Source organism: Parus major, chromosome 2, assembly GCF_001522545.3.
Source record: "Parus major isolate Abel chromosome 2, Parus_major1.1, whole genome shotgun sequence".
Taxonomy (NCBI): domain Eukaryota; kingdom Metazoa; phylum Chordata; class Aves; order Passeriformes; family Paridae; genus Parus; species Parus major.
In genome coordinates this window covers 105,066,459-105,093,808 of record NC_031769.1, presented here as the reverse complement: position 1 = coordinate 105,093,808, position 27,350 = coordinate 105,066,459, and the positions used below count along the sequence as shown (strand labels likewise).

At 40.7% G+C, this 27,350-nt stretch overlaps 1 protein-coding gene across 5 annotated transcripts in view; it reads left to right on the top strand.

Annotated features, from left to right (window-relative positions):
- The window catches only part of OSBPL1A (oxysterol binding protein like 1A), a 76,645-nt gene extending 49,606 nt beyond the window's left edge, over window positions 1–27,039 (top strand). For all 5 annotated transcript variants that reach the window (XM_015617853.2, XM_015617852.2, XM_015617856.2 and 2 more), the window contains 12 exons: window positions 4,403–4,559; window positions 9,558–9,633; window positions 11,207–11,341; window positions 14,183–14,280; window positions 14,968–15,150; window positions 15,631–15,738; window positions 15,830–15,919; window positions 16,181–16,307; window positions 19,432–19,548; window positions 20,314–20,437; window positions 22,130–22,220; window positions 25,874–27,039. In XM_015617853.2, coding sequence (XP_015473339.1) covers window positions 4,403–4,559; window positions 9,558–9,633; window positions 11,207–11,341; window positions 14,183–14,280; window positions 14,968–15,150; window positions 15,631–15,738; window positions 15,830–15,919; window positions 16,181–16,307; window positions 19,432–19,548; window positions 20,314–20,437; window positions 22,130–22,220; window positions 25,874–25,976 — 1,409 coding nt within the window. In that variant the 3' untranslated portion in view covers window positions 25,977–27,039. The remainder of the gene's footprint in view (window positions 1–4,402; window positions 4,560–9,557; window positions 9,634–11,206; window positions 11,342–14,182; window positions 14,281–14,967; window positions 15,151–15,630; window positions 15,739–15,829; window positions 15,920–16,180; window positions 16,308–19,431; window positions 19,549–20,313; window positions 20,438–22,129; window positions 22,221–25,873) is intronic.
- Window positions 27,040–27,350: the final 311 nt, after the last annotated feature.

Here is a 27,350-nt window from a genome sequence, read left to right as displayed (position 1 = left end):
ATCTGGTTCGATTGTCAAGTCCTCAGCACCATCTGTTCCTCTTGCAAATCTGCTCCAGCCTGAGCCATGCTACCTGCTAGTGTTGGCATAGGCTGAATTGTTCACTGTTAAAATCTGTGGTGTGTGGTTCTGTTTGTAGAAATCGTGGCCAGAGTTACAGAAATATCCTCTTCCTTTTCCAAAACTGGAGTGAGGAAAATGTTTGTTTGCAATGTGGTAAGATTACTTACTGAAGCTGGAGTTTATTTTCCAAAGTCTCCTTTCTTTTTAAGTGATACGCTGTTGTCAGTACTTTTTGACTGTTGCAGTAATTCCTAAATCCCTGCAATGAGAGAGAAATTAAAGGAAGAACCTACAGAAAATGCAAGTTATTTGTCTTACCAAAGCATTGTATCCAGTGTTAAGAAGAGCAAAGTTAAGGGTGTTATTAATCTGAACTCTGATAGCCATAGGTCAGTTAACAGCGCTTCCCGGTGCGCTGATCCGCTCATCATGGGAGCGGTGGAAATGTGTAATTAAACTCGATACCACACAGAGTGCTGCAGCTCTCACTTTCAGGATTGAATGCTTAACATGTGTCAAACTCTTCTATGTTTAAAGCAGGGTGGGGTGGAACGGGAGGGCTCTGGGAAAGGGAAGAAGCACTGAACAAGTAGCAGAATTCAAACAGACCATCTCCTAGAACGCTGAAGAAGTTATTAGCTTTGATTAATACAGACCTGAGGAGCATATGAAAATGGAATAGGAGTGCAGAGAACATCCACAGTGCTGAAAAATGGCTAAGCAGGTCAAGAATTAAAGGGTAAAAGTACTTGATTTTTGTCTTTCAGACATGATTCCTTTCTCATATGCAAATTGTGCACCGTGTTTGGGAAAACTTTAGATTTTCCTTTGTTTTTCTCTTTTAAATGGGTTTTATCTGAGAGGTGGGGTTTTTGCTGCAAACAGGATTTTTGTATGTGTTGAGAGGGTTATTGATGGCTTTCTGTAGATGCAATCTTGCAATAAAAGCAGTTATTTAGCTACAGGAATATTTAAGTACACTGAAGCTAACCTGTCATAGTACAGCTTCTGCTGGTATCTACCGCTACTGCATGTTCTGTTTATAAATAACTCTCCTAAATGGTACAAGAAGTAGCAGACTACATCCATTGCTTTTGCTTGTTTCCTAGTTTGTCACCAGTAATCAGATCATTTAAAAGTAAAAATGGTGCAGAAAGCATTAAAACCTCTTGCCCTTCCTTCCATGTTTAGAATAGTTTGTCAAGTGGCTTTTCTTGAACGTGTACCAAAAATACTTCACAGCCTCTGTGAGAACACTGCTGCCTGTCACTTCTTGCCTTGAATAGAGTTTGAAGAATGAATTCAGGCATCTCAGAGGGATAGGAAACACCTAGTCACAATTGAGACCAAACAGTGTCAATGGTTAAACACTGATATGTCTCAGGTTTATTTATTAATCAAAAACCTTGGCAAAACTTTTCTATCTGCATCTGAAGACTTACCAGTTGCAGCAATAGGAAATGAGGTCCCTTGAGTTAAGTTTCTGTCATTGCTTCTGCTGTTTCCTGGTCCTCTCTCACTCTTGCAAAATGTAGCTGGTGTTTGTACTGTTACTCTTTCAGGTTTCATGAGCTGGAGAGCTTCCTAGTCAGCCTGGTCTTGTCTAAGAGATCACTTTAAAATTTTGGCTTCTCGAACAGGGACTCTTATTCCTTATCCCCCCTCCTCAGCCCACAACTCCTTCAGTTCAATTAAAAAAAAACTAGTCATTTTCTCCTAGTCATCTGTTTGACAGCTGCTCTGTAGAAACTTGTGAATATAAATCTTTTTTTGCAGTGACGGGGGAGTATGCAAATCTTAATTCAGAAAAGAGTTCGCTGCAAGTGCACAGGGAAAAGCTTGCTTTGAGTTGCCTGTTGATCTGTGCTCACAATACAATACTAGGCTTGTTCACTCTGACATCCTAACAGACTCTCAAGGCTTGCTAAGTTCCGGGTTAAAGGAGGTAGCTGAGGTTAAGGGATTGGAGACTGAGATCTTTGATGGCAGGAGCTGCTGTAGATGGACTTTCTCTGTTTCTCAGGGAACTGGGTGAAGTTTCTCTAGGGAGAAATTCCTTATAGCAGTTGTGTTTCATTCTTCTACTGTTTCTTCTTGTATAGCATGGTCTTCTTACATGAGGTAAGACATGTGCCCTGGGGAAGGTTATCTGGGAGGTGTCTACAGCTCTGGGGAGGTTTGAAGGTGTGGAGCTCAGTCCAGCAGAATCATCTATAAGGCCAGCATGAGGAGAACTGAACGTGTGCGGTATTTAAAAATCTTTGTTAGACCAAGAAGCATATCCAAGAGTGACAGGCAGTTCTGGTGCAGCTTGTCTGCTCTTGCCTTTCTGCTCTGGAGTCCTGGGTCTCCAGAAGCTCAGATTGAAGGAATTTGCATGCTGTGACTCTTGTCTGAAAGCAAGACGGTCCTGGATGGTACAAGAGAAGAAAGGACCGACCCTACAGGATCCAGACTTTCCTTTATGTTATTGGGTTGGCTTCATGCTTTTTTTGTCATGACAACTGTTGGCACAGTTGAGCAGCTCTTTAAAAAGAGGTGGAATACATCCCTTGAGGGGATTTATAGCTTGTTGTGTGGTCAGCAAGCTGAGGCCCAAGTTGTGTTGCATTCCTAGTGTCTTTTCTTCTGCAGTATTTGGATATGCAGGAAAACTGTGTTTTCCTGGCTACCTGGGTTTAGGATCTCTGGACAAATCTGTATTTTATGTAACAAACTTGTCCCAAGTAAAAATGCGTTTCCTTACCCTACTTGTTAAATATAGTACCCACCAAACTAATGCTTTGATATGTTATATCATAACTTGGCACAGAACTAGACTGACAAATTTGGGGAAAATTGTGAGAAGATTCTCTGGAGTGCCAGTCCACTTCTTTAACATATCCTCAGCACCAGCTGGCAGTTCTTTTCATTCCCTAGCAACTGGCTTAATTTCAGTACTGTCTTGATGAGGATAGGCATGGATGTTTTAAATAGTAGGAAAGATCTCCTTTATGCTTCTAGATCTCTCTCTCTAGAAAGGATGGAGACATTGTGACACAGCCCATCCTTTTATCAGGATTCTGTCCTGTTCCTGACCCTTATGTAATCTGGATGTGGTAGAAAGTCCTCCTATTACTGTATGTATATGTGTATATATATACATACATATATATATATATATATACACCACTCGGCAAAGCAATATACAATTTGCATGTTCTGTAGAAGCTACTGGCACAGCTTTTTTAAGACAGAGCAAGAGAGCACCTGGCAGTAGACAGCTGTGAGCGAGATATTCTTTTGCACTGGCTGCTACTTCAGCAGATTTTGATTACTGGTTTTGAATTAGAATGAGTGTGTGAGAGAATGGCTGATTTTTCAATTATTTCTCTGGGATTTTGCAGCCAAGAGCAACAGCATATGCTGGAAGCAGTACATGGCAGGAATAGTGTCTACTGTAGATCAGTTCTACATTTTTCAGAAGCAGTGAGACTTAAGCTGTTTACCATTCAGTGTGGTACCTGGTTTCTGCTAAAGAATTTTTCAAATGAGATAGAAGTTGATGTCTTGAGTTGTTCCTTCACCTCCTGGAACTTGCAATCGGATAATCCTTTGACAATCTTGTCAGGTTTGAAAGAAGACCTAACACAAAAATACAGCCTTTGCCAGGAAATTTGTACCTTCTGATCTGGAAGAAGACTGTCTCTTCTCCAGAGGTAGACGAGCAGTACCTGACTAAAACACTGGTTGGAAAGAAGGTGTTGGTGGTGTTGGTGTTTGGTTTAGTTGAGATGTGATATGGATTGTACTCTTAACCTGCCTTCCACAGTACGAAGTTTATCTTGTTGATTGGTGAGCTTATCACTTAGACTTTACTGGCACCTACGTAGTTCGCGTTTTCTAGATGATACATCTCCTGTTCTTTGATACTTGTTCAGTGAGTTGGGAAGTGAAGGTTGGTGAGCAGCACTGAGAGTCTTGAGAACTTAGAGCTAACTGAAGAAAGAGTCATTACTCAAGGTACCTGTTTGTTCAGTAGGGTACTGGCATCTGTATGGCACAGGCACTTGTCCCAAGCAAGGTCTAGTAGCCTCAGTTTAATAAATATACCAGATTTTGGCTCAGTTTGATAGGGGATTTTTAATGTATTGTGGTCTTGCTTACTGTGCAATTTCTTTATGTCTAGATGCTGGGCTGCAGCGGTCCCTGGCAGTACTAGTTACTTACCAAATGGATGCTGTCATCAGGACACAGTAGGCGACTTAGGTTTCAGTTTTGTACAAGGCGGGGAGATCTGTTAGTGACTGAAGTCTAGCACAGGCGGCAGATTCATTAACATGCACCTGCTCTTTTGCAGATTCGGAATCTGAAAAATCATTAAGTGGGTTTGAAACAACAGCAGCCTACTCATTAGAGGACAGCATGGATTCAAAAGATACAATAACTTCAAGCATGTCTGAAGAAAAAGTGTGTGGCAGTGGGGAGTCGCTGTCAAACGGAATCAAAAAACACAGGTAGGATGTTGTCCGTTCTTACAGTTTTATAATATGCATTAATGGTAAGAGACCACAGGAATCTCTGAAAAGCTAATAGAAAACTTTTAAAACTTTGCTAGGGATGATTGACAAGTAATAGGTTGTGCTATGATTTTATAAAGACTGTTTTTCCAAGGCTGGTGTGCTCCTTTGCATCTTGATGATCCAATCTAAATAAGTAAAAATGAAATAGAATGTGCTGTTTAAAAATGGACACACTTGTTTTTTATTAGATCTTATTGAAATCTATGTGGATTTTAATTCCTTCATTTATCTTTAATGACCTGTACCTCCTATTGCCTCTTTAATTTCGAGTTATTTGATCCTTCTGTTGTTATCAGGAATGAATGAAAAATATTGCTAGCCTGGCATCAGAAACTCAAATGTGAACAAAGGGAGTCTTATTCTAAAAGTCTCATCCATGTTTTATGTGCTTATTTTGTGTTGTCAAATGATCCATTTTTGTTTGTTTCCTTGCTGATAAAGGAGGACAATAGGTCTGGAGTTAATGAGATGTAACAGACACCACTATTCTCCAGTTTCAGTGAAAGGGCAATATAACATTTGTGCTACAGATAAAGCCACACTTCAGCATGTTTCAAAGAGACTATTCTGGAAGTGTTTTGGACATACAGAATGATGAGGATACCACATTTCTGTAAAAACAGGAAAATAATATTTAATTTTACAGCAGGAAGCTAGACAGGCTTTAATTACTTGGTATCTTAAATAGTTAAATTGCAGTAACGTTGAAGTGAGTTGGTAGCATCAGACCTGATGTTTCAAGGGTCAACCTGTGCATGTCTCGTACTACGAAAAGACTGAAGCAAATGAGGGCTTGGGTGGAGCACTGGGTGTTTTGGAGAGATAACATAAAGCAGCTGACTAAGCATGTTGCTTTGCTCTTGTGCTGCTAGCAAGATGGTATTTATGGCCTTGGCTAAGTGCCTTCCCTAATTAGAGCAGGAAGTTTAGGAGTGGGGGGAGGAAGCAGTAGGTGAAGGTGGGACATCTGAATTGCCTTCACTGCCTTGGAAACAGCGAGGAGAGAGGATGCTGTACATAATCAACATGAAAATGATGGTGCATGTTGACTTGCATTGTATTGAAGAGTTTTAACAGGAATTACTCTTCCATTTACTATAAAAAAGAAGTTACTTGACAACTTCTTGCAATGTTGCATGATGCTGTCAGACCTGCAGGGAGTGACTGGAGAAGCATTTCAGAGCTCATGAATTTTATAAAGAGTAAGGAAAAGCAATAAACATGTACATCTGCCTTAGTTGTTTCTCTGAGCTACCTCTTCTAGGAGTAAAGAGAGCATAGGATCTTGGAGTAAAATGGGTGCATAAATTGCTAATAATTTACTGTTAAAGAAAAGTGGAACCTTTTCTGAATCTGTTTTGCATTTAGATAAGAATGTATGGCCATATTTTACGTAACTAGCTGTAGAATATATTGTTGTATTTTATGGGATTAAATTACCCTAACAACATTATAGGTTGAGCTGTAATGTTAAGCTTTTTTACCTGGCACTTTGGTGTCACACTAGGAGTTGTCCCCAAATACATTGATGCAAACTGTTTCTCCCCAGAAGCTCAGACAATTTAAGCTTTACCTCCAAGAGAACCTTCTCAGGGGATGGGAGATGTGTGGTATTTTTAGCCATTTTTCTGTTGGTAGTAGCCATGTTTGGCCTGGTACAGCATCTGTTTCATGTGACTTCAGAACTGTGTTCCCTTTCTGGAGCTGCTGGCTCTGATTTGTGCCTGTTTTGTCTGGGGGCTGGTTCTAACTTGTGTGCATGTGGTCAAACAGGCACTCCCTGTGATACCACCTATATCCCTTTCAGAGAAAAAACTGTAATTTCTTGGTGTTATGCAAAGTTAGGGGTTCAAAATGTTTTGACATCACTTAATTCCATCCTTACACCCTTGAATTTGCTTATAGTTGTCTTTTTTTTTTTTTTTTTTTAACTTCCATTTGTGTTAACTACATGGAAACAAGTCACTTAGACCAGATTAATTTTTTTTACCTAAAATCTTGGTACCTTCACATGAGTAGAGGATCTGCAGTTTGCCTTTAGGTTGCACATGAGATTACCTGACACTGTTTAGCCATCAGTTTAAATAAGATTATTTCCTGTCCTCATCTAGACAACCTGAGCTCTGATCTGCACCTCAAATATTATTTGAGTGGTTGAGAGTATTCCACACAGAAGTGGAGGTTGTTTTTTGCTTGGCAGGGGGAGCATAAATTGCTTTGGGTTTGGAAATGTAGGAATAAATCTGTTGGTTCCAAGGAATCAAAAGTGTTGGGAAGTACATATACAGATAGATGAAGCCAGTACCACATATAATCTGATGGTTTATTCTGGGGGGTTTTTTCTGTTTTTTTTTTAATGTAGCTTGCATCCTGCAGATTCTTCACATAGTGTTTTGATTTTTGTTACACTTCTTGGGAGAGGCTTTGAGAGATAGAATAAAATAGTAAATAATCAGGAAGTAAATAACAGTAAATGATCAGGAAGAATTAAATCACTTTTTTTTTAAGAGGGAATTTTTTTTCATCTTAGTCAAGCTTAAAAAAAAGTAAAAAGGAAAAAAAAGCCCCACCCCTCAAAAAAGTTCAATCAACCCCCCAAAAACTCCATTGCATAAAAATGTTCTGTATTAAGTGCCAACATTTTGCATCCACTTGTCACTGCTGTTTCCTTTGTACTGCTGAGTTTGTTGTCAGCTTTCTCTCTGGTCCCTGCATTGAGGGCCTTTCAGAATGCAAACATGTTGGTGTTCAGCTTCATGGGAACCAGGAGACTGTTCAGGTTGGCATGAAGAGCAAGCTGAACATGCCTTTTTCACTCCATATCTCTCCTTCCCCACAACATGCCTGTAGCATCTGATGTGTAATAGCTAATGCTTTCTACAAGTGTTTTTGTTTAAATGAAGGATCTTAAACACATCTCATCTATTCTACTGCACAGAAATTCCAGCAGATGTTTTTGTTACTTAAAGCTTAAATTAACTTCCTGAGTTGTTTTCTAAATTGACATCTGGAAGGAAAATTTTGCATTCAAAAACCTTTTGTTTAATCACAAAGTATGAGTATGTCAAGGCTATTAGGCCTCAAGTCTTGACTGCCTGTCATGTCCACATGTCCTTACGTGTCCCTGGGATCTTCCTTGGTGGCTTAAAACCAATTTGTTTTCTCAGTACATGTATGTGAGAGGGAGGAGAGAACTGACTCCCATAGCAGTTTGACTAATACAGGCAACAAATACAGATGAGTGGCTGAAACTGAATGCCAGCTTTCGAGTGATTAAACAAATTGAACAAAAGGGCAGATTAATGGAAATGTAAGTTTTAGTATGTAAGGAGAGCAATTCCTGTGTATACTTCAGCAAGCTAAGGGTTAATGTGCTTAGCATGCAGAAGGGCTTACTTAAGCACAAATATCCACTCTGCCTGCATTAAAGGATACATGGGTTGGAGGGGGGAACAAGTTAACATTACAAGCCAAGATAACACTGAATAGTTGGTGGACACTGTCCTCTCCTGGACATTTGCATCAAAACATCCATAGAAGTATTTTATACTTAATATTATTCAGGATGATCTGTTTCACAGGACATTTTTGTCTCAGTGGAAAGTCAAAATAGGGAGTGAATGGTGGTATGTTGGTCAATTAAAATAAGTCCTCCTACCCACTCATCCTCTGCAGGGGAGCTGAGTAAAACAAGTCAGTGTTGGGCTTGTAGCTGCTTGCTAACACAATAATTTGCTAACATGGGATCAGACATATAATTGGGTTTTTAATGGGATGGGGCTTGTTTGATTTTAAGGAAGATTTTTTGGTTTTGTTCTTTCTGAAAACTGAAACATCAGCCCTGGTAAAGGTATTCCAGTGGCAAGTAAGTAGGGGAGGTAGCACAGCAGGTTACTGAAGGCTACTGAAACAAACAATTTAGCCTTAGCATTTTTTCTCTAGGCAGTGTTTCTGTTTATCAGAAAGGTGGGGTGGATAAAGAAGGTGCAGCCTATTCACACTCTCTGAAAAAGACTGCTTTAGCTACCTTGAGCAGAGACAAGACAACCTTGGTTAGGAGGGCAACACAATAATTTAGAGTTGAGTAAACTTTGAAACTTTATTAGTTCATGCAGTTTGAGTGAGCTCTAGGTACTTTTTATCTAATAATAAAAGCAGAAAAATTGTGAATTTTGCTCATTGGCAATAGCTTCATGATCCAAAAATGGATTTGTGTAGCGGACAAAGGGCTTTGACCAATATTTATGCCTTTCTAGAAGTAAATTGGATTAACAAGTGAGCTGGTCAGTAGCAATAAGAAAACTGAACAAATCTGTGCTTGATTTCCCATAAGGCTGAGAAATGCATGCTGTGTTCTCAGCTTAAATGCTGGTCCTTGAAAGTATGCTTATGACTTGTTTTGGGATATGTCAGCCCCTGTAGAACAGGCTGCTCTGTTTGCTCTTCTTTAATAGTGCTGCTTTTTTCTATCGTTCCTGAGGGCTGGTTTTAATATAGACCATAAATGTTGTGGCCCTTCATTGTCAGTATAAAGGTGACTAGCAGAAAAACCCCAAAACAACCCCACTGTTTAACCCTCAGATCTGTTCAGACATAGTGAATGTACTTATGTACCTATTCTGTTAATTTCCATTTTCTCACAAACTAAACATCTTAAGGTGCCATTGTGAAAACTAGTTTGATGAGTGCTGTAGACATTCTCTTCTTCTGGTGTTATGCAAAATTAATGGTTCTGGTTTTGGAAAAATTAATGTTTCTACACAGGTAAAACAGTTTAAGTGCTGCAAAGTAGCACTGTCATTCCCCATGCCTTTTTAATTTAAAAATTGGGAAACTGTAACTTTCATAAATGAGCATATGCATTTCTTAGTCATGGTTAGTTTTGGAATATTTTTCTTACTTCGGATGATTTTCCCCTCTTCCTTTCCACAGAACAAGCTTACCATCTCCAATGTTTTCCAGAAATGACTTCAGTATCTGGAGTATCTTAAGAAAATGCATTGGCATGGTAAGTAATCAGAAAGCTATGATAGAAAATGGGGAGTGATAGTTTTATTTGAGGCCCAAATTAAAACTTGTTTGGGAGAAGAGGTCTTTTGTATGTGTTTTTTCATTTCTTTATGGGGTTTGTTTGCTTCAGTTTATTTAGTTTATTTTTAATTTGCTGCTTATGCTTTATTTGCTTGCACAAGTTAAGAAGGTAAGACTTGGTCAGAGCAATATTCTTTCAGTAAAAGCATCTTCTCTTGACTTTAACCCTTTAAGTACTTCGTGGGTTGTTTTTTTTTTCCATTTATTTTGACTGTGGAAAAAACAAATCAATCCTAGGAAAACAACCACTTCATTTTGCTTTTGTGCCTTCCCCTTAGCAACTGAGTATTTCCCCTTCCACATGGTGTTACTGACCAGTAGGTGCCCAGACCAGAGTCAGCTGGTTGGCACCTAATTTGCGTCCAGCTAGGTGTGAATTGAGAAGAGCTCTTCACTCCCTTACATCCTACAAAGGGCTGAAAATACTTGCTGCTGATAAACCTTTGTCAGTCTCTAACAGTAGTCTACGGAAGGGAAGGTTTGTGGATTTGGTTGCTGCTGTTTTCTCCTCCTGCCCTTGGTGTAGTTAGGAGCAGCACCAAGCAACGTGGTGTGGAAATGCTGGGGAATGCCTGCATCAGCAGCTCCAAGTCTCCGGGGTTGATGTGAAGTGAGGCTTCTCCCAGTGTCTTTAGTGGAAAAGTGTTGCAAAGTAAAAAGAACATATTGAAAGCCTGCCTTGCATAAGGTGTCTGCAGGAAAAAAGGGTCTTAGTTCTGCTTTGCAGCAATTGCTGCAGACAAGTTGTGGTTGTGGGGGGCAGCAGAACTTGTAGAGGCATGTACCAAAGCATCTGCCAAAGCTCCTGGTGCCAGGTGCTGCTGTTTTGGCTCAGGACAGCGCTGTTTGCTGCACCCTTGGCCAGCAGTCATACTTAGACCCTTTTTATTTGCTGCTGCAGGCAGTTTAAACCGTTGCTGTGTTATGCATTCAGAGGGCATGCTTTTTAAAAATGGAGAGAGAGAACTAAACTATAGGCCTTCCTTTAAATTCTTATTCCTGTTACAAACCCCCTTTTTTTCTTCAGAATACAGAATTCCTCTTTTTATTCTTGTACCACCATGTTTCCCTGCCCTTTCTCACTCTTCTCTTCCCCCCACCCACTTGTCCACCTGCCTCCAAAAAGAGATAGTATTTTTAAGTAGTTAAATGGTCTGTATCTATTTATGGAATAATAAATAACTTATTCTTTAGAAGGGTCCTTAATACTTCTTTCCACTGTTTCATCTCACCTTTTTAATGCATTCATTGATAGGAAGTTTGATGTTTGGTTTTCTTTTTGTTTTAAAAGTAGTCAAAACGCCAGCACAGCTCTGCTTATCAAGCTCATAAGGGTTTTGTCCTTTCAGTATTAGCAGAGCCAGGTCAAGCACACTGCATTAGCACTAAGAGCATCATTTATTTTTGTAATAAGCCAATTACACTTGGGTTACTGCGGGTCAGTGTGTGTAATCATTCAGCTTTTAACTCAAATTTCATTTGTGCATCAGGAGTTGTCAAAGATCACAATGCCGGTTATATTCAACGAGCCTCTGAGCTTCCTACAGCGGCTGACAGAGTACATGGAGCACACATACCTCATCCACAAAGCCAGCTCACTTTCCAGCACAACCGAGCGAATGCAGGTACGTTGGCTTTGCTAGTTCACGTGAGCTCTTGGTGAATGTTGTGGGATCTTTCTTCCTTATAGATGGTCTCATTGTGGGAGGAACTCCTGTAACTTGCTGCATGTTGGCTTCTCTTATTCATTAACTAGTTTTGTTTATTGTCCTGGTTTTCACAGGGCTAGAGTTGAGTTTCTTCCTAGGTGGTGGTATGGTGCTGTATTTTGGATTTAGAATGAGAATAATGTTGGTAACACACTGGTGTTTTAGTTGTGCCTAAGCTGTGTTTACAATAAGTTAAAGACTTTCTGCTCCTTGTGTGCCACTCCAGCAGCAAGGAGGCTGGGGGACACAAGAAGCTGGGATAGGGGCAGAGCTGGGACAGATATTCCATACCATATAGTGTCAAGGTTAGCACATAAACTAAGGGAAAGCTGTCTGTGGGCTGCTGCTCAGGATCTGATGGGGCATCAGTTGGTGGGTGGTGAGCCACTGTGCTCTGCATTACTTGTTTGGATGATTGAGATTCTTATATCATTATTATTTTCCCTTGCTTTTCTGCCCTATTAAGCTGCCTTTATCTCAACCCAGATTTCACCTTTTTTATCCCCCCAATCTATCCCACATCCCATGTGGGTTGGGGAGGGGGTGGGTGAGCAAATGTGTGGTGTTTATCCTGCTGGGTGAACCCACAACAGTCCTTTCTGGGACCCCACAAGGAGCAGAGTTTAAAGGGTTGAGAGAACAATGGATCTCATTGCAAATTCATAATAAGCATTTATGATATTAGTTTGATACTACTGATTTGCAGTGTTGATTTATTTGCTCTCAGAGCTGTCGTTAATGTTCTCAGAGTCCAGTTATGCAACATCTAACTCGCTGTTTATGTTCCCTGCTGTGCTGTTTATCACCTCTGGGGGCTGGGTTAAGGTTGGCATTTTGTTGTACTTTGTAACACTGTCTTATGATATGATAGAATGCCAGGTGGTGCATCTGAGCTGGTATTTGTACTTAGCATTGCCAGCATTTCCACACTTTGGGAGCCATCTATAGGAAACCATTCATAGTTACACCTTTTGCCTTTTCTCATCAGAGAGCCAATCCATGTGGGAGATACCTTCTTCCATCATCCCCCTCTCTTTCAGGCTAATCAGCTCTTGAGAATTTTGAATAGATCAGGATATCAAATCTACGTGTTCCTTTGCTGCATCTCCTGAATGTGTTTCAGGTCTTGTTTATGGTAAAACAACTATTTATGGATACCACCCAGAGATCTGCCCCAAGGCTGAAAAGCTGAGTGGCAGGGTGTGCAGGATAGCATGGGTAAGAACTCGGATAATGGGCATCTCAAATGTTTTGAAATTTCACTCCTAAGCAAGTGCAGAATCCTGAAAAATTAATAAAATGTTTGGAAAAAGTATGCTGTTCCCCAGGCAATTCTAGAGTGACAGAAATCACTGCAAGGTGCAGGGGCCTGTCCCAGGCCCAATGAGCCCTGTTCTACACTATTCATTACCTCCAAGGGGAATAGAAAGCCTCTGGATCTGACAGTAGAACAAGAGGCACTGGAGCTACTCCAATTCCTGTGCCTGGTGCCACTGCTGAACTGAAGAACCAACCTGTGCTGTTGTCAGTCACCCCTATGCACCAGAGGAACTATTGGAAGCAAAAGTCAGCTCATTTAGTAAGGGATGAAGGAGTTTCTTCCAAAAGGGAGCCAGGAGAAAGATCTAGACAAGACAGACTACTCTGAAGCAGTGCTGTCATGAGAGAACAGGAAGAGGAGAGGTAGCTGCTTACTGGGGAGGTGGAAGATGAAAAATTCATAAATGAGGCAGTATCCACCCAATCCCTGTCCCTGAGCGAGCTGTGAGATACACAAAAAGATTTTGGCTGTCGTCCAGGTGAACACGTTGTCACCAGCCTACTCCAATGCTGGGGTAATAACAGAGCCAGTAGTCTGGAATCAGAGGGTAAGGGAGCCAAGCAGGTAGGATCCCTTTCTAGGAACTGGGGCAGGGACAGGGTGATTGGAAAAATGACACAAGTCACTGTGGAGGTGATTCATGTCAAGTGTGAAGGAAAGATATTCCTTCAAGGGAGATGTTATATGTCACCCAGAGAAGTGGAGCACCTTGGAGAAAGGTATCACCACCTGAGGGAAGTAGCCCTGCTGGAGGTGATTTATGATGACCTGGACGACAAGCAGGTATCCAGAGATGCACATTAAATCAGATGTGTGTGACCCCTGTGGTGGAAGTTTGTACAAAACCAGAACTGTTTAAGCCAGCAGGCAGCTTCAATACCAGACAGCCACTTGCTCACCCTAATTCCCCTCACCTCCTCCATGGGATGGGGGGTAGAATTGGGGGGAGGTGGGGGGAGGAGAATAAATGATAATTTGAAGATACAAAGCAAGTGATGTGCAGTGCAGTCAGTCACTGCTCACTGACCAATGCCCAGGCAGTTTCCAAGCAGCAGCAGCTCCCAGCCAGGTTTCTTTCCCCCTAGGTTATTTATATACTGAGTATGATGTCATATGGCATGGAATATCCCCTTGGTCAATGTGTCAGCTCTCCCAGCTGTGTCCCCTCACAACTTCTTGTTTCTCCCAGCCTGATGGCGTGGTATAAGAAGTTGAAAAGTCCTTTACTTTGTTGCTAGACATTGCCTAGCAACAACTAAAACATAAGTGAGTTATCAACATTATTCTCATACTAAATCCAAAACAGCACTGTACCAGCTACCAGGGAGAAAATTAGCTCTATGCAGCAGAAACCAGGACACCTGTCTAGGAAAATATTTTGACATTCTGTAACACCATGGCTACTGTTGATTAACTGATCTTACTCTTCTGAGTAGTGTGTTGCTGCATTTGCTGTGTCTGCTGTGGCCTCGCAGTGGGAGCGTACTGGGAAGCCGTTCAACCCATTGCTTGGAGAGACCTATGAACTGATCAGGTAATGACCAGAGCTGCACTGGAGAGTGGTATTCTGTGGAAGAGATGTTTCATTAGATTTGTTAGCTGGCTGGCAGATTGCATTTCAGCTCATAAGCTTCCAGCCATTTTCCTAGCTGCTGCAAGTGCATGCAGTGCATGTTGATGTTCACCAGTTCACCTGTCAGTGAAGAGAAACTACTTAACTTTTCAATTCACAGCAGGCAAATTAAATCTGCCAGGCTTAAAAGCACATTTTATCTACAAAAATTGTTTTTTCCCCTGAAACCTTATGAATGAAAAATGTGCATGGTACATAAGGAGAGTGTACAGGAGTACACTTCCATGTTCAGTTCAGAGTACCTAATAAGCAACATGGGTCTATCAATGTGTACCTGTACCTAAGGCAGATTTTTCTATCAGTTAATAGTTTGGCCTGTGTTTAGGTAAAGATTTAAGAAAGAGATCAGTATCAAAAGTAACTATATTGACTGATCAGATCTGGTAGTTCTTGTTTCTTTTTTATGTTAAGTTTAGTTATTTAAAATGAGGATGTTCTATGTTTTAGTTCATCTTCTCAGCTTAGCCTAGGCTTTTAATTAACTCTTGCAACTATGTATGGGTACAAATATCCCTTTCACCTCAGGAAAAAGAACTTCACTACCTTTGATATGTAAGTAGGTACATGGTTTGGTTCTTTATTTTGCAGAGATGATCTTGGATTTAGACTTCTCTCAGAGCAAGTCAGCCATCATCCACCAATCAGTGCTTTCTATGCTGAAGGTTTAAATAATGATTTTGTGTTTCATGGATCAATTTATCCTAAACTCAAATTCTGGGGCAAGAGTGTGGAAGCAGAACCAAAAGGCACGATGACTTTGGAGCTTCTTGAGTAAGTGGAGCAATAATAATTGAAGGGGTACAGTGCCTCATCCTTGATCAGAGTGCATTGGTCTCACGGCTTAGGAACAGAGGTATCCAAAACCAACATCCCAAAGTCTAAGGGCAGTTCACTTTGTGGGGAGGAGGAGATGGGAAGATGAAAGGAGCTTCCATCGTTTCCCCATACATGCTGCTAATAGCACCAGTGGGGACCTGGGCCTGAATGTTCTTCAAGTGCCTGAACATCAGTTCTGCTAAAGCCAGCATGCCTGAGTCCTGTTGGCTTTCTTTGTATCTTTCCATGCTAACAGTGACTGCACCAAAGTGACTGTTTTAAGGAACTGATAAAATCAGTAGCAATAGTTTAATAAATGTCTTGGGTTTACTGACTTATTGCCATGCCCATTTCAAGACTTGGCATGATGTCTTATTGAAGGACTGGCATCCTGTACAAAGATACAGTATTTTAATTTTTATTCCCTTCCCTTAGGCACAATGAAGCCTACACATGGACAAATCCTACGTGCTGTGTGCATAACATTATTGTGGGCAAACTTTGGATCGAGCAGTATGGAAACGTGGAAATAACTAACCATAAGTAAGTTAAGAATATGAACACCTTCACTTCCTGCAGGTTTGAAAAGGAAAAGCATTTGGAAGTAATTAGTGCTCTCTTGTTCTGCCTTTAGAACTGGTGAAAAATGTGTACTAAGCTTCAAGCCCTGCGGTCTCTTTGGGAAGGAGCTGCACAAAGTTGAAGGCTACATTCAGGACAAAAGGTAACAGCTTAATTCTAAATTGGAAACAAATGACTGCCCTTGGCTCTGAGAGGAGCTGTAGAACTGAATGCCTTTAACAGAGTCTGTCAACAGCATAAACCTGCAATAGCAGGGTTATGAATTCTCCAATACCAATAATGGAGTTTTTAAAGTTACCCTCAAAAGTTGTTCTTTCATGTATTTTTGGGGAAATAATGGGGAAATGGGGAAATAAATCTCTTTTAAGTTCCCTTGTAAACTTAGTCTGCTTCTTTTTGACAGCAAAAAGAAACTCTGTGCGTTGTATGGGAAGTGGACTGAGTGTTTGTACAGTGTTGACCCAGCTACATTTGAAGCTTACAAGAAAAACGACAAGAAAAATACAGAAGAGAAGAAAAGCAGTAAACAGGTATTACTCACATAGATATGAAATCTCAAAAGCATGATAAGACAGCTAAATATTTTAGCATTTAACAGCTTTATGATTTCCTTCACTTGCTTTCTCTTTCCTAGAAGGATACAAAACAGATTAGAGGAGTACCGATATTAAGAGACAAAATGCTTTTCTTCTCTTGAGTTTGTATTCAAACTTCTCAAAACCTGGTGTGATCTAAATACTGTCTTGTTCATGACCTGCCTTTTCCTCCCAAGTGACATGGAGGAAATAATATATGCATTAGTTGGGCCATTTCTGATAATGTATGATATAACATATTCTAGTGTGAGGATTTTGATTCTTAGAAGCAGGACAGATTAGTATCTTAACTTGATAGAAAATCACATTTTCCAGCTTTTACAAGGAATTTTTTATTGCTTTCTATTCATTTTTCACAACTGTAAAAGTTGCTGGCATTTTTTAATTTTTTGTCACAAGTGATTTTTATTTTCTCTTGAAAAAAACCTCACTCATAATTCTTTCAGACTTCTGGCAGCAGTAAGCTTTTTGTTTAGGATGAATGGTTATGGTAACAGCATACAGTTTGGTGAAGAACTGTCACTTGGATAGTAGTTTAAAACAGGGGTTGTTTCCCTTTGGTGACTGCAGGCAGGTTTTTTTTTGTTTGGGTGTTGATAGTTTTTGAAGAAACTTAAGAGAAAGTAAGTTGCTTGGAGAGCTCTGCAAGCTGTTGTGCCTGTGCAGGTTCAGATTGTTGCTGTATCTGAGCTTGCTCTCCAGTGCTTGTCATCAGGAGAGTGGTAAAGCACTGGGGATTGCTGCTTCTCTGGGAGTCTGACCTGGAGAACTCTAGGGAGAAGGAACAAATAAAAACACACCCTGTGTCTTTGTTCAGCTCTCTGCATTCTCCAACAATGCTCAAGATGATGATTGCTTTTCATTTTGAAATGCAGCACCCTGTTGCATAAAGCTCAAGCTGCAGTGTTGCTCTGAGTCTAGGAAAATGCTTTTCCTACTTAATTAACAGAACTCTTTCTCTTACATAGAAAACTGAAGGCTTTGTAATGTGAGGTATGAACCAGGCAGTCTGTGTTGAATATGTACTGCTGCTATTTTCTGTGGTTTTGGAGAATTTAGGTGAGCCAAGTCTCACATATAATGTCTGGATGTGGTTTCTCCCTTCGTGGTAGTGAAGGATTCATTCAGACACAAAAGTACACAGATTTTTAAAATTATAATTAGAATTTTCAGATTTATGTACTTGTTTTCCAGATATTACATTGTTCTACATTCCTCCTAATCAGTAAATATTTCTCCCTCCCTTGAGGGAACCTGCTCAGATGAGAGTCCTTTTGAAACTTATTCCAGATTTTCCCCCAAATCCCTTTCATTTTTATGGAAATATAATTTTTCAGGGAACTAAATAAGCCTTCATGCATGCAAAGGTGATATTTTACTAACATCAGAAGAGTTATAGTAGACCCACAGTTAGAGCAGGGTGATTCTGCTCTGAATGAACTGGAGTTGTCTTTTAATCAAGACGAAGCATGTGCCTCATTTATAGACACCTCATTTACAGAGGTCTTGCTTTGGCAAGTGTGTTAACTATCCTCTCAGCAATATAATGAACAGTTGAATAGCACTGAGCATAATATATGGATCATTATGACAAGAGTATATGAGAATCCACATTTTACCTGTTTCTCTGTAATTCTTATGCTGTTTTAAGATTTTGTATCCAACAAGACAGAAATTAAATTGTGTATTGTAGCCTTTCTATAAAAGGCTTGGGGTTCAACAGTCTGATATTGCATTGTCTTTGTTTTGATAAAAGGATAACTTTCTGATGTGTTCTTCAAATTCACGGTTTCTAAAGGATTGATCAAGATCATTTAAAGAATAAAATGACAGGTTGCCAGCACAGTTCAGATATAGTAAAGTAAAAGCCCTGTTTATCTTTGTAAGAGCTGAGGGGCTGAACCTGGTCTGCACATTGTTCTGCTGACGGTTCATTATAAAAAGCACAGTGAAGGGGCTCCTCAGTGAAGCAGAATCCTCACTACTACTTCTGATTTTCTTGGAAGCATAACACGTGAATCATCTCAGGAGACAGCTGAGTGCACGTTGGGTACTGGATGTTTTCAGTATTATCTGATGCAACCTTGGGAGAGCAAAGCTCATTAGCAGCAGGATTGAAGCTGCTGGCCTGTAGCCAAAGCATTTAAAGCATTAGTTGCCTTTAAGTTTGGCTTTAATCTCTGGTGATCTCTGAAACGTGCTGCTGTTTTTAGCTGTGATTGTGACACCAGGTTTTCTTGGGAGAGCCTTACTCATTGTCCATGTCCAGCATGGCTTTAGTTTGATCTTCCAACATCCTCTTCTGTGTTGGAATTAATGTCAGCAGCATCACAGCCCAGCTGCTTTAAAGCTGTGTGTAAAACAGGAAACGGTTTAGAACTAGTTCAGGTCATACCTACACTGTAATCACCAGTTACTCTCCTGCCCCAGTAACCCTCTGTGGAGATTTTACTTTCTGGGAAAAGCATTTCACAGTCCTGTGGGGGGCTATAGCTGCCTCAGCTCGCCCTTCATACGCTTTCCATAAGCTGTAGCTAATTTAGGATATTCATTTCACATTTGCACTTTGCCATTTCATTAGTGCAGTGGTTAATGCAAAGGCAGATTCCTCTGGGCACAGAACAGTAGAAAGGGCTTTTTGTGGTGCACAAACTGGGCAGCTTTATATGCTGGCATTTCTTTCTTGTGGAAGGATGAGGAATGTGGCTTCTATTCTTCACCTTTAATGAAGCAGTAGTGAAGTTAAGTATCAGGCATGAAAATGCTTGTACTTGAGGAAACAGGACATCTCTGAAGTGGAAAAATTGGCATTTCTTAGAGCTTGAACATCCAGCTTACATCTACAAAGATGTTGATGCAAGAATCTGTTGGTAGTGTTCCACTGGGAGGGAATTGGGAGTATGTGTGCTATGTTAATGCCTCAATCATTGATAAGAAAAATAGTTAAATAAAATAAATAAAAATAAATCATTTTCTGTGAGTTCCAGTATTGGAATGATGGGGTGTAAATGGTTTGTGACTTCAAAGAACTGCTCTTTTCTTTGTGTGCTGCCTTTAGGTGGGCAATACCGAGGAATCAGATGAGATGCCATTGCCAGACTCTGAGAGTGTGTATGTTATTCCTGGAAGTGTTTTGCTATGGAAGATAACTCCAAGACCTCCAAATTCAGCACAGGTCAGCTATGCTTCTCCTTATTGAAAGTGTGTGCTATCCTGTTACTCTGTGTGGTTTACACATCCATTTGCTGTCTTTGTCATTAGCAAGTCTGGATTTGCCTGTTTATTGCAGCAAGCCTCCCCACCACAACTGTAACTTTCTAATGTGGGGTTGGAAGGATAAGTGCCACAGGGATCAATCTAGGATTAGTGGAATTGCTCTGGAAAATGGGATGCTTCATGTAGACAGTGGCATGAGGCCTTTCCCCACCTCATCTCTCCACCCTGCTTCCCCCACTGAGGCACCAGCCTTGTAAGAAATCACACTGAAGGGCTTTATTAGAGGCCAGGCATTTCCAAGGACAGACCTGTATGGCACAAGTTGCTATGTGAAGGCTGCAAAGCTGGAGAACCACTAGGCAGAATACAAGGGTATTATGTCCAATTGAGAAGACAAAGAATTGGTACAGAAAAGATGACCCCACTGCATTAATCAAGGGGGAAATCTCTCTGTAGAGATAGAAAAAATACCAGTAAGGACTGGAAAACGAAGAAATAGTGCACTGAGTAATTGGATACTGGCCTCAAACTGAAACAGCAAGGATCACCTACACTGCCTGAGAGTGCAGTTTTGCTGGTATCTTGAGCAATCCTGTATTGATTGAGTGATTAAGTAATACAAAAGCACTTGGATGTTTGTTTTTAGAGAGCAGTTTTCTTTTGTATTATGACAGTAGGTAGAGGTGTCATAAAGTCACCTTTCATCTTTGTCTCTGAATTTCAGATGTATAATTTTACAAGCTTTGCTATGGCTTTGAATGAGTTGGACAAAGAAATGGAGAGTGTCATTCCCAAAACTGACTGCCGGCTACGACCAGATATCAGAGCTATGGAAAATGGAGAAATAGGTAACTTCAGTTATGGACAAAGGCAACTTTATTTTTTCTTAAAACTGAGGGACTGGAAAAAAAAATGTTAGATGAACAGCTAGAGGAAGTAGCTCCCCATGCACTCCTCCATGATGCCAGGCAGTAACTCTTTAACACAACCTTCTGCAGGCTGTGTTGAGCTTCTGGTGTCACCCACCTGTACCAGGGTTGGGATGGAGCTAATCTTCTTCATAGTCGCCTATATCTGCTGCTGTGGTTCCAACTGGTGACCAGAGCAGCATTGATAAACAGTATCTGCACAGCCTTAAGGAAATACTCGTGCACTTTTCAGTTTGTCTGTTTCCATCAGCCTGATGCAGAGGAAGTGTTGTTTTGTTGTGCCAGTGCTGAGAAATGCAGTCAAAACTATGTAAGTGAAACTGCAATGCCAAAAAATACACTTGACGTAAAATTATACTTCACTGGGAGTTGAACACTTGTGCTGTCCTAGAATAGTGAATTAGAAATACATGATGAGACTTCCAGTGAAAAGGAGTAGTGTGCTTTTAGAATATGAAAACTGGATGGCCAGCTTTGTAGACTGAGAGCATGGGGCTCTTGTTTTCTGTGGCTTGCTAACTGGTTGGGGTAAGTCATGAAACCCTGATTGTTTCAGGGTGACAACTGTGAGACTGGTGATAAGTAGTCTGAGATCTAGCAATAAAAACCAGTGTCGTGGTGTAACACAGTGCACCTGTGCAGTTTGGTTTCTTTTTTCTCAAAAGCTAATAACCATTTCTTTCAGGCTTTTAAAAAAGTAGATCAGTAAATTCCTACAACCACTCTATCCTGCCTGTACAGCTGATTTGTGGCCAGGATGATGGATGTATTTGGTTCAGAGCATCCCCTGTAATTTTTCTATTTAAATTTGAAGTGCAAATAGCTATGCTGTTAGCAACAGACCATATTCCTTTATTATACACTAGTGGCGTGATGTTTGTATAGCAGCTAGTAATACACAGTGTGTTAGAAGCTGGCAGGGAAAGGCTAATTGAAAGAAATAGTTAAGAGAATCATTCTTGAAAGACTTAAGATGTGTATGAAATGCTTTTTGAGGATTCAGGAAAGTGACTGACTTTCATCTAATCTCCTTCTGAGTCTGACTTACTCCTCAGACCTTCTGATCATGCTTCCTGACAAAGAGAAGCAACTGTTCTGCGTGTTTGGGATGCTGCATTAGTGCATTACCAAAAAAAAAGAAGGCATGCTGCAGAGAGACAATTCTTTGTAATTTGGAAATAAGCATTCCAAACTCCTCTGGTGATGAGGAACTAAACATCAGTAGCAACTTAACTCAAAACTCAACAAGAAGCAGGTGGCCAGACTTCTGAAATGAATTGAACATATCTTCAGTTTCCCTACTGTATGCCACCTCCCTTGACTCACATTTGCTGTCATGTAGACACATTTCCAGGGTCCTCAGGCCATGGATAAATATACATTTAGCAATCTTAAAGACTAGGATGCCACTGGCTGATCCTGTGCCACAGCTGGCCTGGCTTTGCTCTTAGACTAAACCAGTAACCTTCAGTGTTCCATAGCAGGCTTTTTAAATGGACATTTTCTACTACTGCCCTTATTTATTTTTCTGGGTCAGATGAAGTAATGTCCCTGTCTTACATATTATGCTTTAACATCTTCTGTATTTTTGTGTAATTTTATTCCTTCAAGATCTGGCTAGTGAAGAAAAGAAGAGGCTAGAAGAAAAACAGAGGACCGCCCGCAAAAATCGTTCAAAGTCAGAGGAAGACTGGAAGACAAGGTTGGTGCCCTTGCCTCTGTACGTGTGTAGTTATGTAAAGACTTTGAACGTTCAGGTTAAGTGACAGTTTCCACTGGTGACATGCAGTGACTGTTGTGTCAGCATGAAGAGCAGACAGACAGCATCAGGTCTGGCAGTGCCACTGTTGTGTTGGCAGACTTGGTCCCAGCAGGATGTAGTGCTTCCAGGGGGAACTGCTAGGCTTGCTCTCGCTTCTTTCCCTTGCTGCTTGCACACCCATATGCAAATACAAACTGTCTTCTCTGAGCTCTTCTTGGTTCTGACATGACAAAGATGTTACCTCTGATGGCTGCTTATAAGGACTGTTGTTGCTGGTTAATTTATACTTGCCTAAAATTTGCATGCTTGGCCAAAGAAAGGAGGAAATGCTCCCCCCTTGTGAGCTTGCCCATGACTTCACAGCCCAGTGGCTGACAATGCCATGTTCTCAGTTTATCACACAGTTACCCAAGACCCTGCCTTCTTTTGGAGCAAGCCCCTAACTACAAAGGAGGAGCTAAGTGAAAAGTTAACATACTACAGACCTGCCAGTATGTTCTGGGGATTTTTTGGGGGGTTTTCTTTAAACAATGAGGAGTCAGATGTGAGCTCTTACACATGAGCTTTGAAGAAACAGAAAACCTGATCAGATGAATCTAGTTTAACCAGACAAAGTCTATTTAAAAGCATAGTAGTAAGTTGGCATTATCTTCTCAGGAAGAACAACAGCAGGGCTAAACTTTAAGTAAGCAAGGTTCTTCTCTATTATTAATACAGTCAGACACTCTGGATTAAATATCTTCAACATGTTTGTAACTATAAATCACATTTTTTTGTGTTTTTTTGTTTTTTTTTTAAATGAAGTCACCCATCATCCCAAAATCCCAGGTTTGGACATGTCTGCCTTTGTCTTTTTCCTGTGCCTGCTCTCCTGAATTGTTTGGGTTTGTTTGCATAGAGACTGATGGAGAATAACATCTTTGTAAAGCTTCTAAGTGCTGGACAGCCTTGCACCTCTTGCTTCCTTTCCTGAATTGAGAGTGGTTCTAGCTCTCACCACCTGTTTTCAAGTCTGGGATAGTTACATATTATTTTCCAGGTGCCTGAGGTCGCTTAAATATAGCTCAAACCACCTGAGGCTGGAAATTGGGGAATTCCCATGGAGCTGTGGTTTTTGGGTTATATAATTAGCACAGATTCCATTCACAAGGTTCTGCAACTGCTGTTGTGCAGATTGTGTAGACCTGTTCAGCATGAGCCTGAGATATCCTTTAAGAACTCTTTGCTTTCCAGGGTGTTTCTAAAGCTTTGGCAGAAAATTCCTGGTGTCTGATTTCTTTAGTAAGAATGCCAGGTGTGGCTGCATATACAGGATGAATGTTAAGTTTAGGGAGAGATGTGCTATGGGAGGAAAAGTGCATGTTGTGAAGATGAACTGTCCTGTTCCCAGGTCATCTGTAGGTCTTATTCTGCAGTGCTTTATGAACTCAGATCTAAACTGCTGTAATTTCCTTGACACAGAAAAACAGGTTTCTTGCTTTGTCTAGTAGATTTCCTCCTTCCTAAGATAATTCTCCAAAGTGCCCAGTGATTTTTTTTTTTTAATATATATAATTTTATTATTCTGAATCCACTTTAGAAGTGGAGTCTTGGTGTTTCTTGAGATGATTAATGTTGAACATTTAATATTTTAGATGCTGACCAGTAATCTTAAGGCTTGAGTAAAAATACTTAATTCTGTTCTGAAATACAGCAGTGTTGATTTTGATGAAGGCTGTCCTGTATTTCCCACATCACTGACTGGTTTAGGTCTCATACATGTCTCTCAGACATAGTTCTTCCCATTGCTTTCCCTTTCCTATTGGAGTAGGTGGACACTGGGGGAGGTGCATTCTATCCTGACCTGTATAAGTGTTGAGGACACACTAGTGAGCTGTGGGGTGGTAGAATTTCTTAATCTGAGCGGTGAGGTCACTGTAGCCCTGTCTCACAGCAAATATTTGGCTTTAGCTCTGGAATGAGCTGCTATCACCAGTGCAATGGCAATCCACCTAAGGCAATCCACGCACCTCTTATTTGGGAATAGCTCCTCCTGTGGGAGGAGAAGCAGGAGTGAGGTGTGTACAGTACTAGGAGTGAATGACTTCTGTTAACTTCAGTTAACTTAAGCAGGGCAGCAGGAGTACCACTGGAGTGTTCACCTGTTCAGTTACTCCGGGAAGGGAGCACAAAGCATTTCTTCCAGCACAGCTCTCTCAAGTCCTTTGAGCCAAGCAAGACTTGACTGTTAGCTGCCCTCCTTTGTAACATAACCCTGCAGTACTGGTGGCCTTTAGGCTTTTGCCTTTTAAAGAGATGAAGTCATATTTGGTTCAAATGTTCTTTTTCTCATCTGAAATGTTATGGTGCTGGTGAAAGGAAGAGCAGAATTAAACAGGCTGTCTTGCAGATGATTTACTTAAGTGAGTGTGGTCACTACAGTGAGTCACAGAAACAACTGGTTTCTGCAGTCAGTGAGGAGGTGAAAGGAAGCTAGAGCACATTAACCACAGAAACAGTTTCTACCAAGCTGGCTCATGCCATAAATGTGGCTTGGCAAAATACAGAAGGAAGTTAAAATGCTTTTGAGGTCTGGTACTGTGCACTGTTGAGGCACGAGACTGAGTAACTGGGCCAAACAGAAAGTGGCATTCACTGTGTGCTATATGGTGCCTCCAGATTAGGCAGGAAGAGAAAAGAAAGGGAAGAAAGCAGGCACTCAACTTCAGTGTTTCTATTAATAACCAGCTTAGTAAAAGCTTGCAAGTAGCTCCATGCAGATGGAATCAGCTTTCTGGGCATTCATATTGAGTCTCCTGCTGCCAACAGTATAACACAACATAGTTAACTTGTAGTGATCCAGAACTCTTCCTGCAGTCTGTGGGTGATGTTTCATCCACACCCAGGATAGGTGGCACACTTGTTATGAGTAACCCGCTGGTCAAACCAAAGGGGAGGAAGCAAATGCACAGGCAGTGGAAAAAAAGACCTGTGAAGAATACAGAGATGAGTTATATAGGGATGGTGTAAGGAAGGCCAAGGCGAAGCTGGAACTTGGCAAAGCATGCAAAGAATAACAGAAATAGCTCCTATACATGTGTTAACCAGAAAAGAAAGGTGAAAGAAGGTTGATGGTTTTTAAGGTGCTTTCCAACCCAGGTCACTCTACAGTTCTATGATGAAGTGCATTGCAAAACAAGGCTTTAAAAAACCAAGTGGTAATCTAGATCAAGGGAAATAATACTTGTTTTCAGGACTGCAGTGCTTGTGGTGTTTCCATGTCTTGCAAAAACTGCTTGTGCATGCCAGAATGGTTGTTCACAACTGCTTTGAAATAAAGCTGTATCTGTCCTTTTTTATGCAATAATCTTGGTAGCTTCAAATGGCAAAACACTGGTGTCAGTAATTCCATCTCAGAGATGTTTAAGCGGTGTAGCAAATGGGGAAATGTAGTCACTGAAGATGACTTTAAACTCACTTAAGAATTTAAAACCAACAGGACTCCTGCAATAATTGTTTTGTGCAGTAAACTGCTGAAGATGCAGCAAAGCAGTTCTGAACTTGTACAATTGAGTCTTAATAGCTTTACTAACATGCTGTGTGTTTCTTTACAGATGGTTCCACCAAGGCCCCAATCCTCATACTGGTACACAGGACTGGCTTTACTCTGGCAACTACTGGGACAGAAACTACTTTAACTTGCCTGATATTTATTAAAATGCAGTAAGGAGCCTCTGACTGATACAAATAAGTCTTAATCCATTTTAATGTTTTCCCTTGTTCTAACTTATCTCCTGAAAATACTGACATGTTATCAAACAGAATATTAAGCATCTCTGCAGTAAATCTGGTGGTACACGAGCTGCAGTTTTAAAGGTAGGGGAATAACTTTTCTGGCTGATGGTGGTCCCACATGGACAAAGTCGTTGTGGTTTCAAGCTGCTCTGAGTACACCTATATTAGGTTGTGGTGTATGAGGAATAGAACACCTTCAGCTGTTCTATGAATACTTTATTTTGTAGATAACATTGGCACAAGTAAAAATGATTTTATTTATTGTGACATGGGAATGTTTAAAAAGCACACAAAGTAATTGCAATATTCTATTCTTAAATGAAGAAAAGGATGTCACTTCTGTAAAGATGTAATTTTTCATAAAGTGACTTTTCTTTTACGAAAGTAATTCCCTTTAAGTAATTCTCTGCTCAGGAGATTCCAGAAGTGTTCCCATCTCTGGAGAAGTAATGCAGTTGTTTAGGCTGGTAACATTACTCAGAGGTTATTTATTCAATGTTTTGTGCAGTGTGTTTTGAATTTTGCTCTCCTGTTTCGCTACCAACCTTATGGTTTAAGGAATTAAGAGCCATTTAAATATCTACAGATTTGATTTGAACTGCACACTAGTAACAGGTTGTAAAAGAATCTGTTTCATGCACTAGAAGTTCCGGTGCCCAGCACCACTGCGAGAACTGAATCAGTCCAAGAATGATCTAGTGAAACATGGCAGGGGGACAGGACTGTGCCTGTACTGTGCAAACTCCCTGAGAGGAAGTCTTGTGCATTTCAAAGGTAGTACAGCACCTCAGTGAGGCCTCCTGTGCACAACTGCTTTACCCCTTTTCAGTGGGGTGCATTCAATCTTAGCCTGTTTATACTGAACTGTGTACAGAGCTTCTAGAGGGCGAGCTGCTCTTTGTACAATATTTTAACTGCTGTCTGGAGGTTAGTGTTAATTGAATAATTTAATTGCTACTAAATAAAGGCTTCAAAACTTCTTGCATCTAGTCTAAAGTGAGTGGTGTTCAACAGTGCTGACCCCTTCTGGGCAAGCCTCATCCAAAACCTGCTGCAGTGAGGACAGGTGCTATGTTTCTCTGTGCTCCAGGGACCTCTCTTCTTCCTAAGCAAGAAAAAGTCTCCTTCTAGGAGCCCGGAAGGGCTGAGGAACCGAGAGCTTCAAGTGGACTACTGGAACTGTTAATAAGGCAATGAGATGCTTTCTATTTTTATTCTAGGCACTACTCACATTACTCAGGTCCCGATGCTGAGTTGTATTTGCATAGCTAAGGGAAAGCTTTTCCTTGGCAGCCT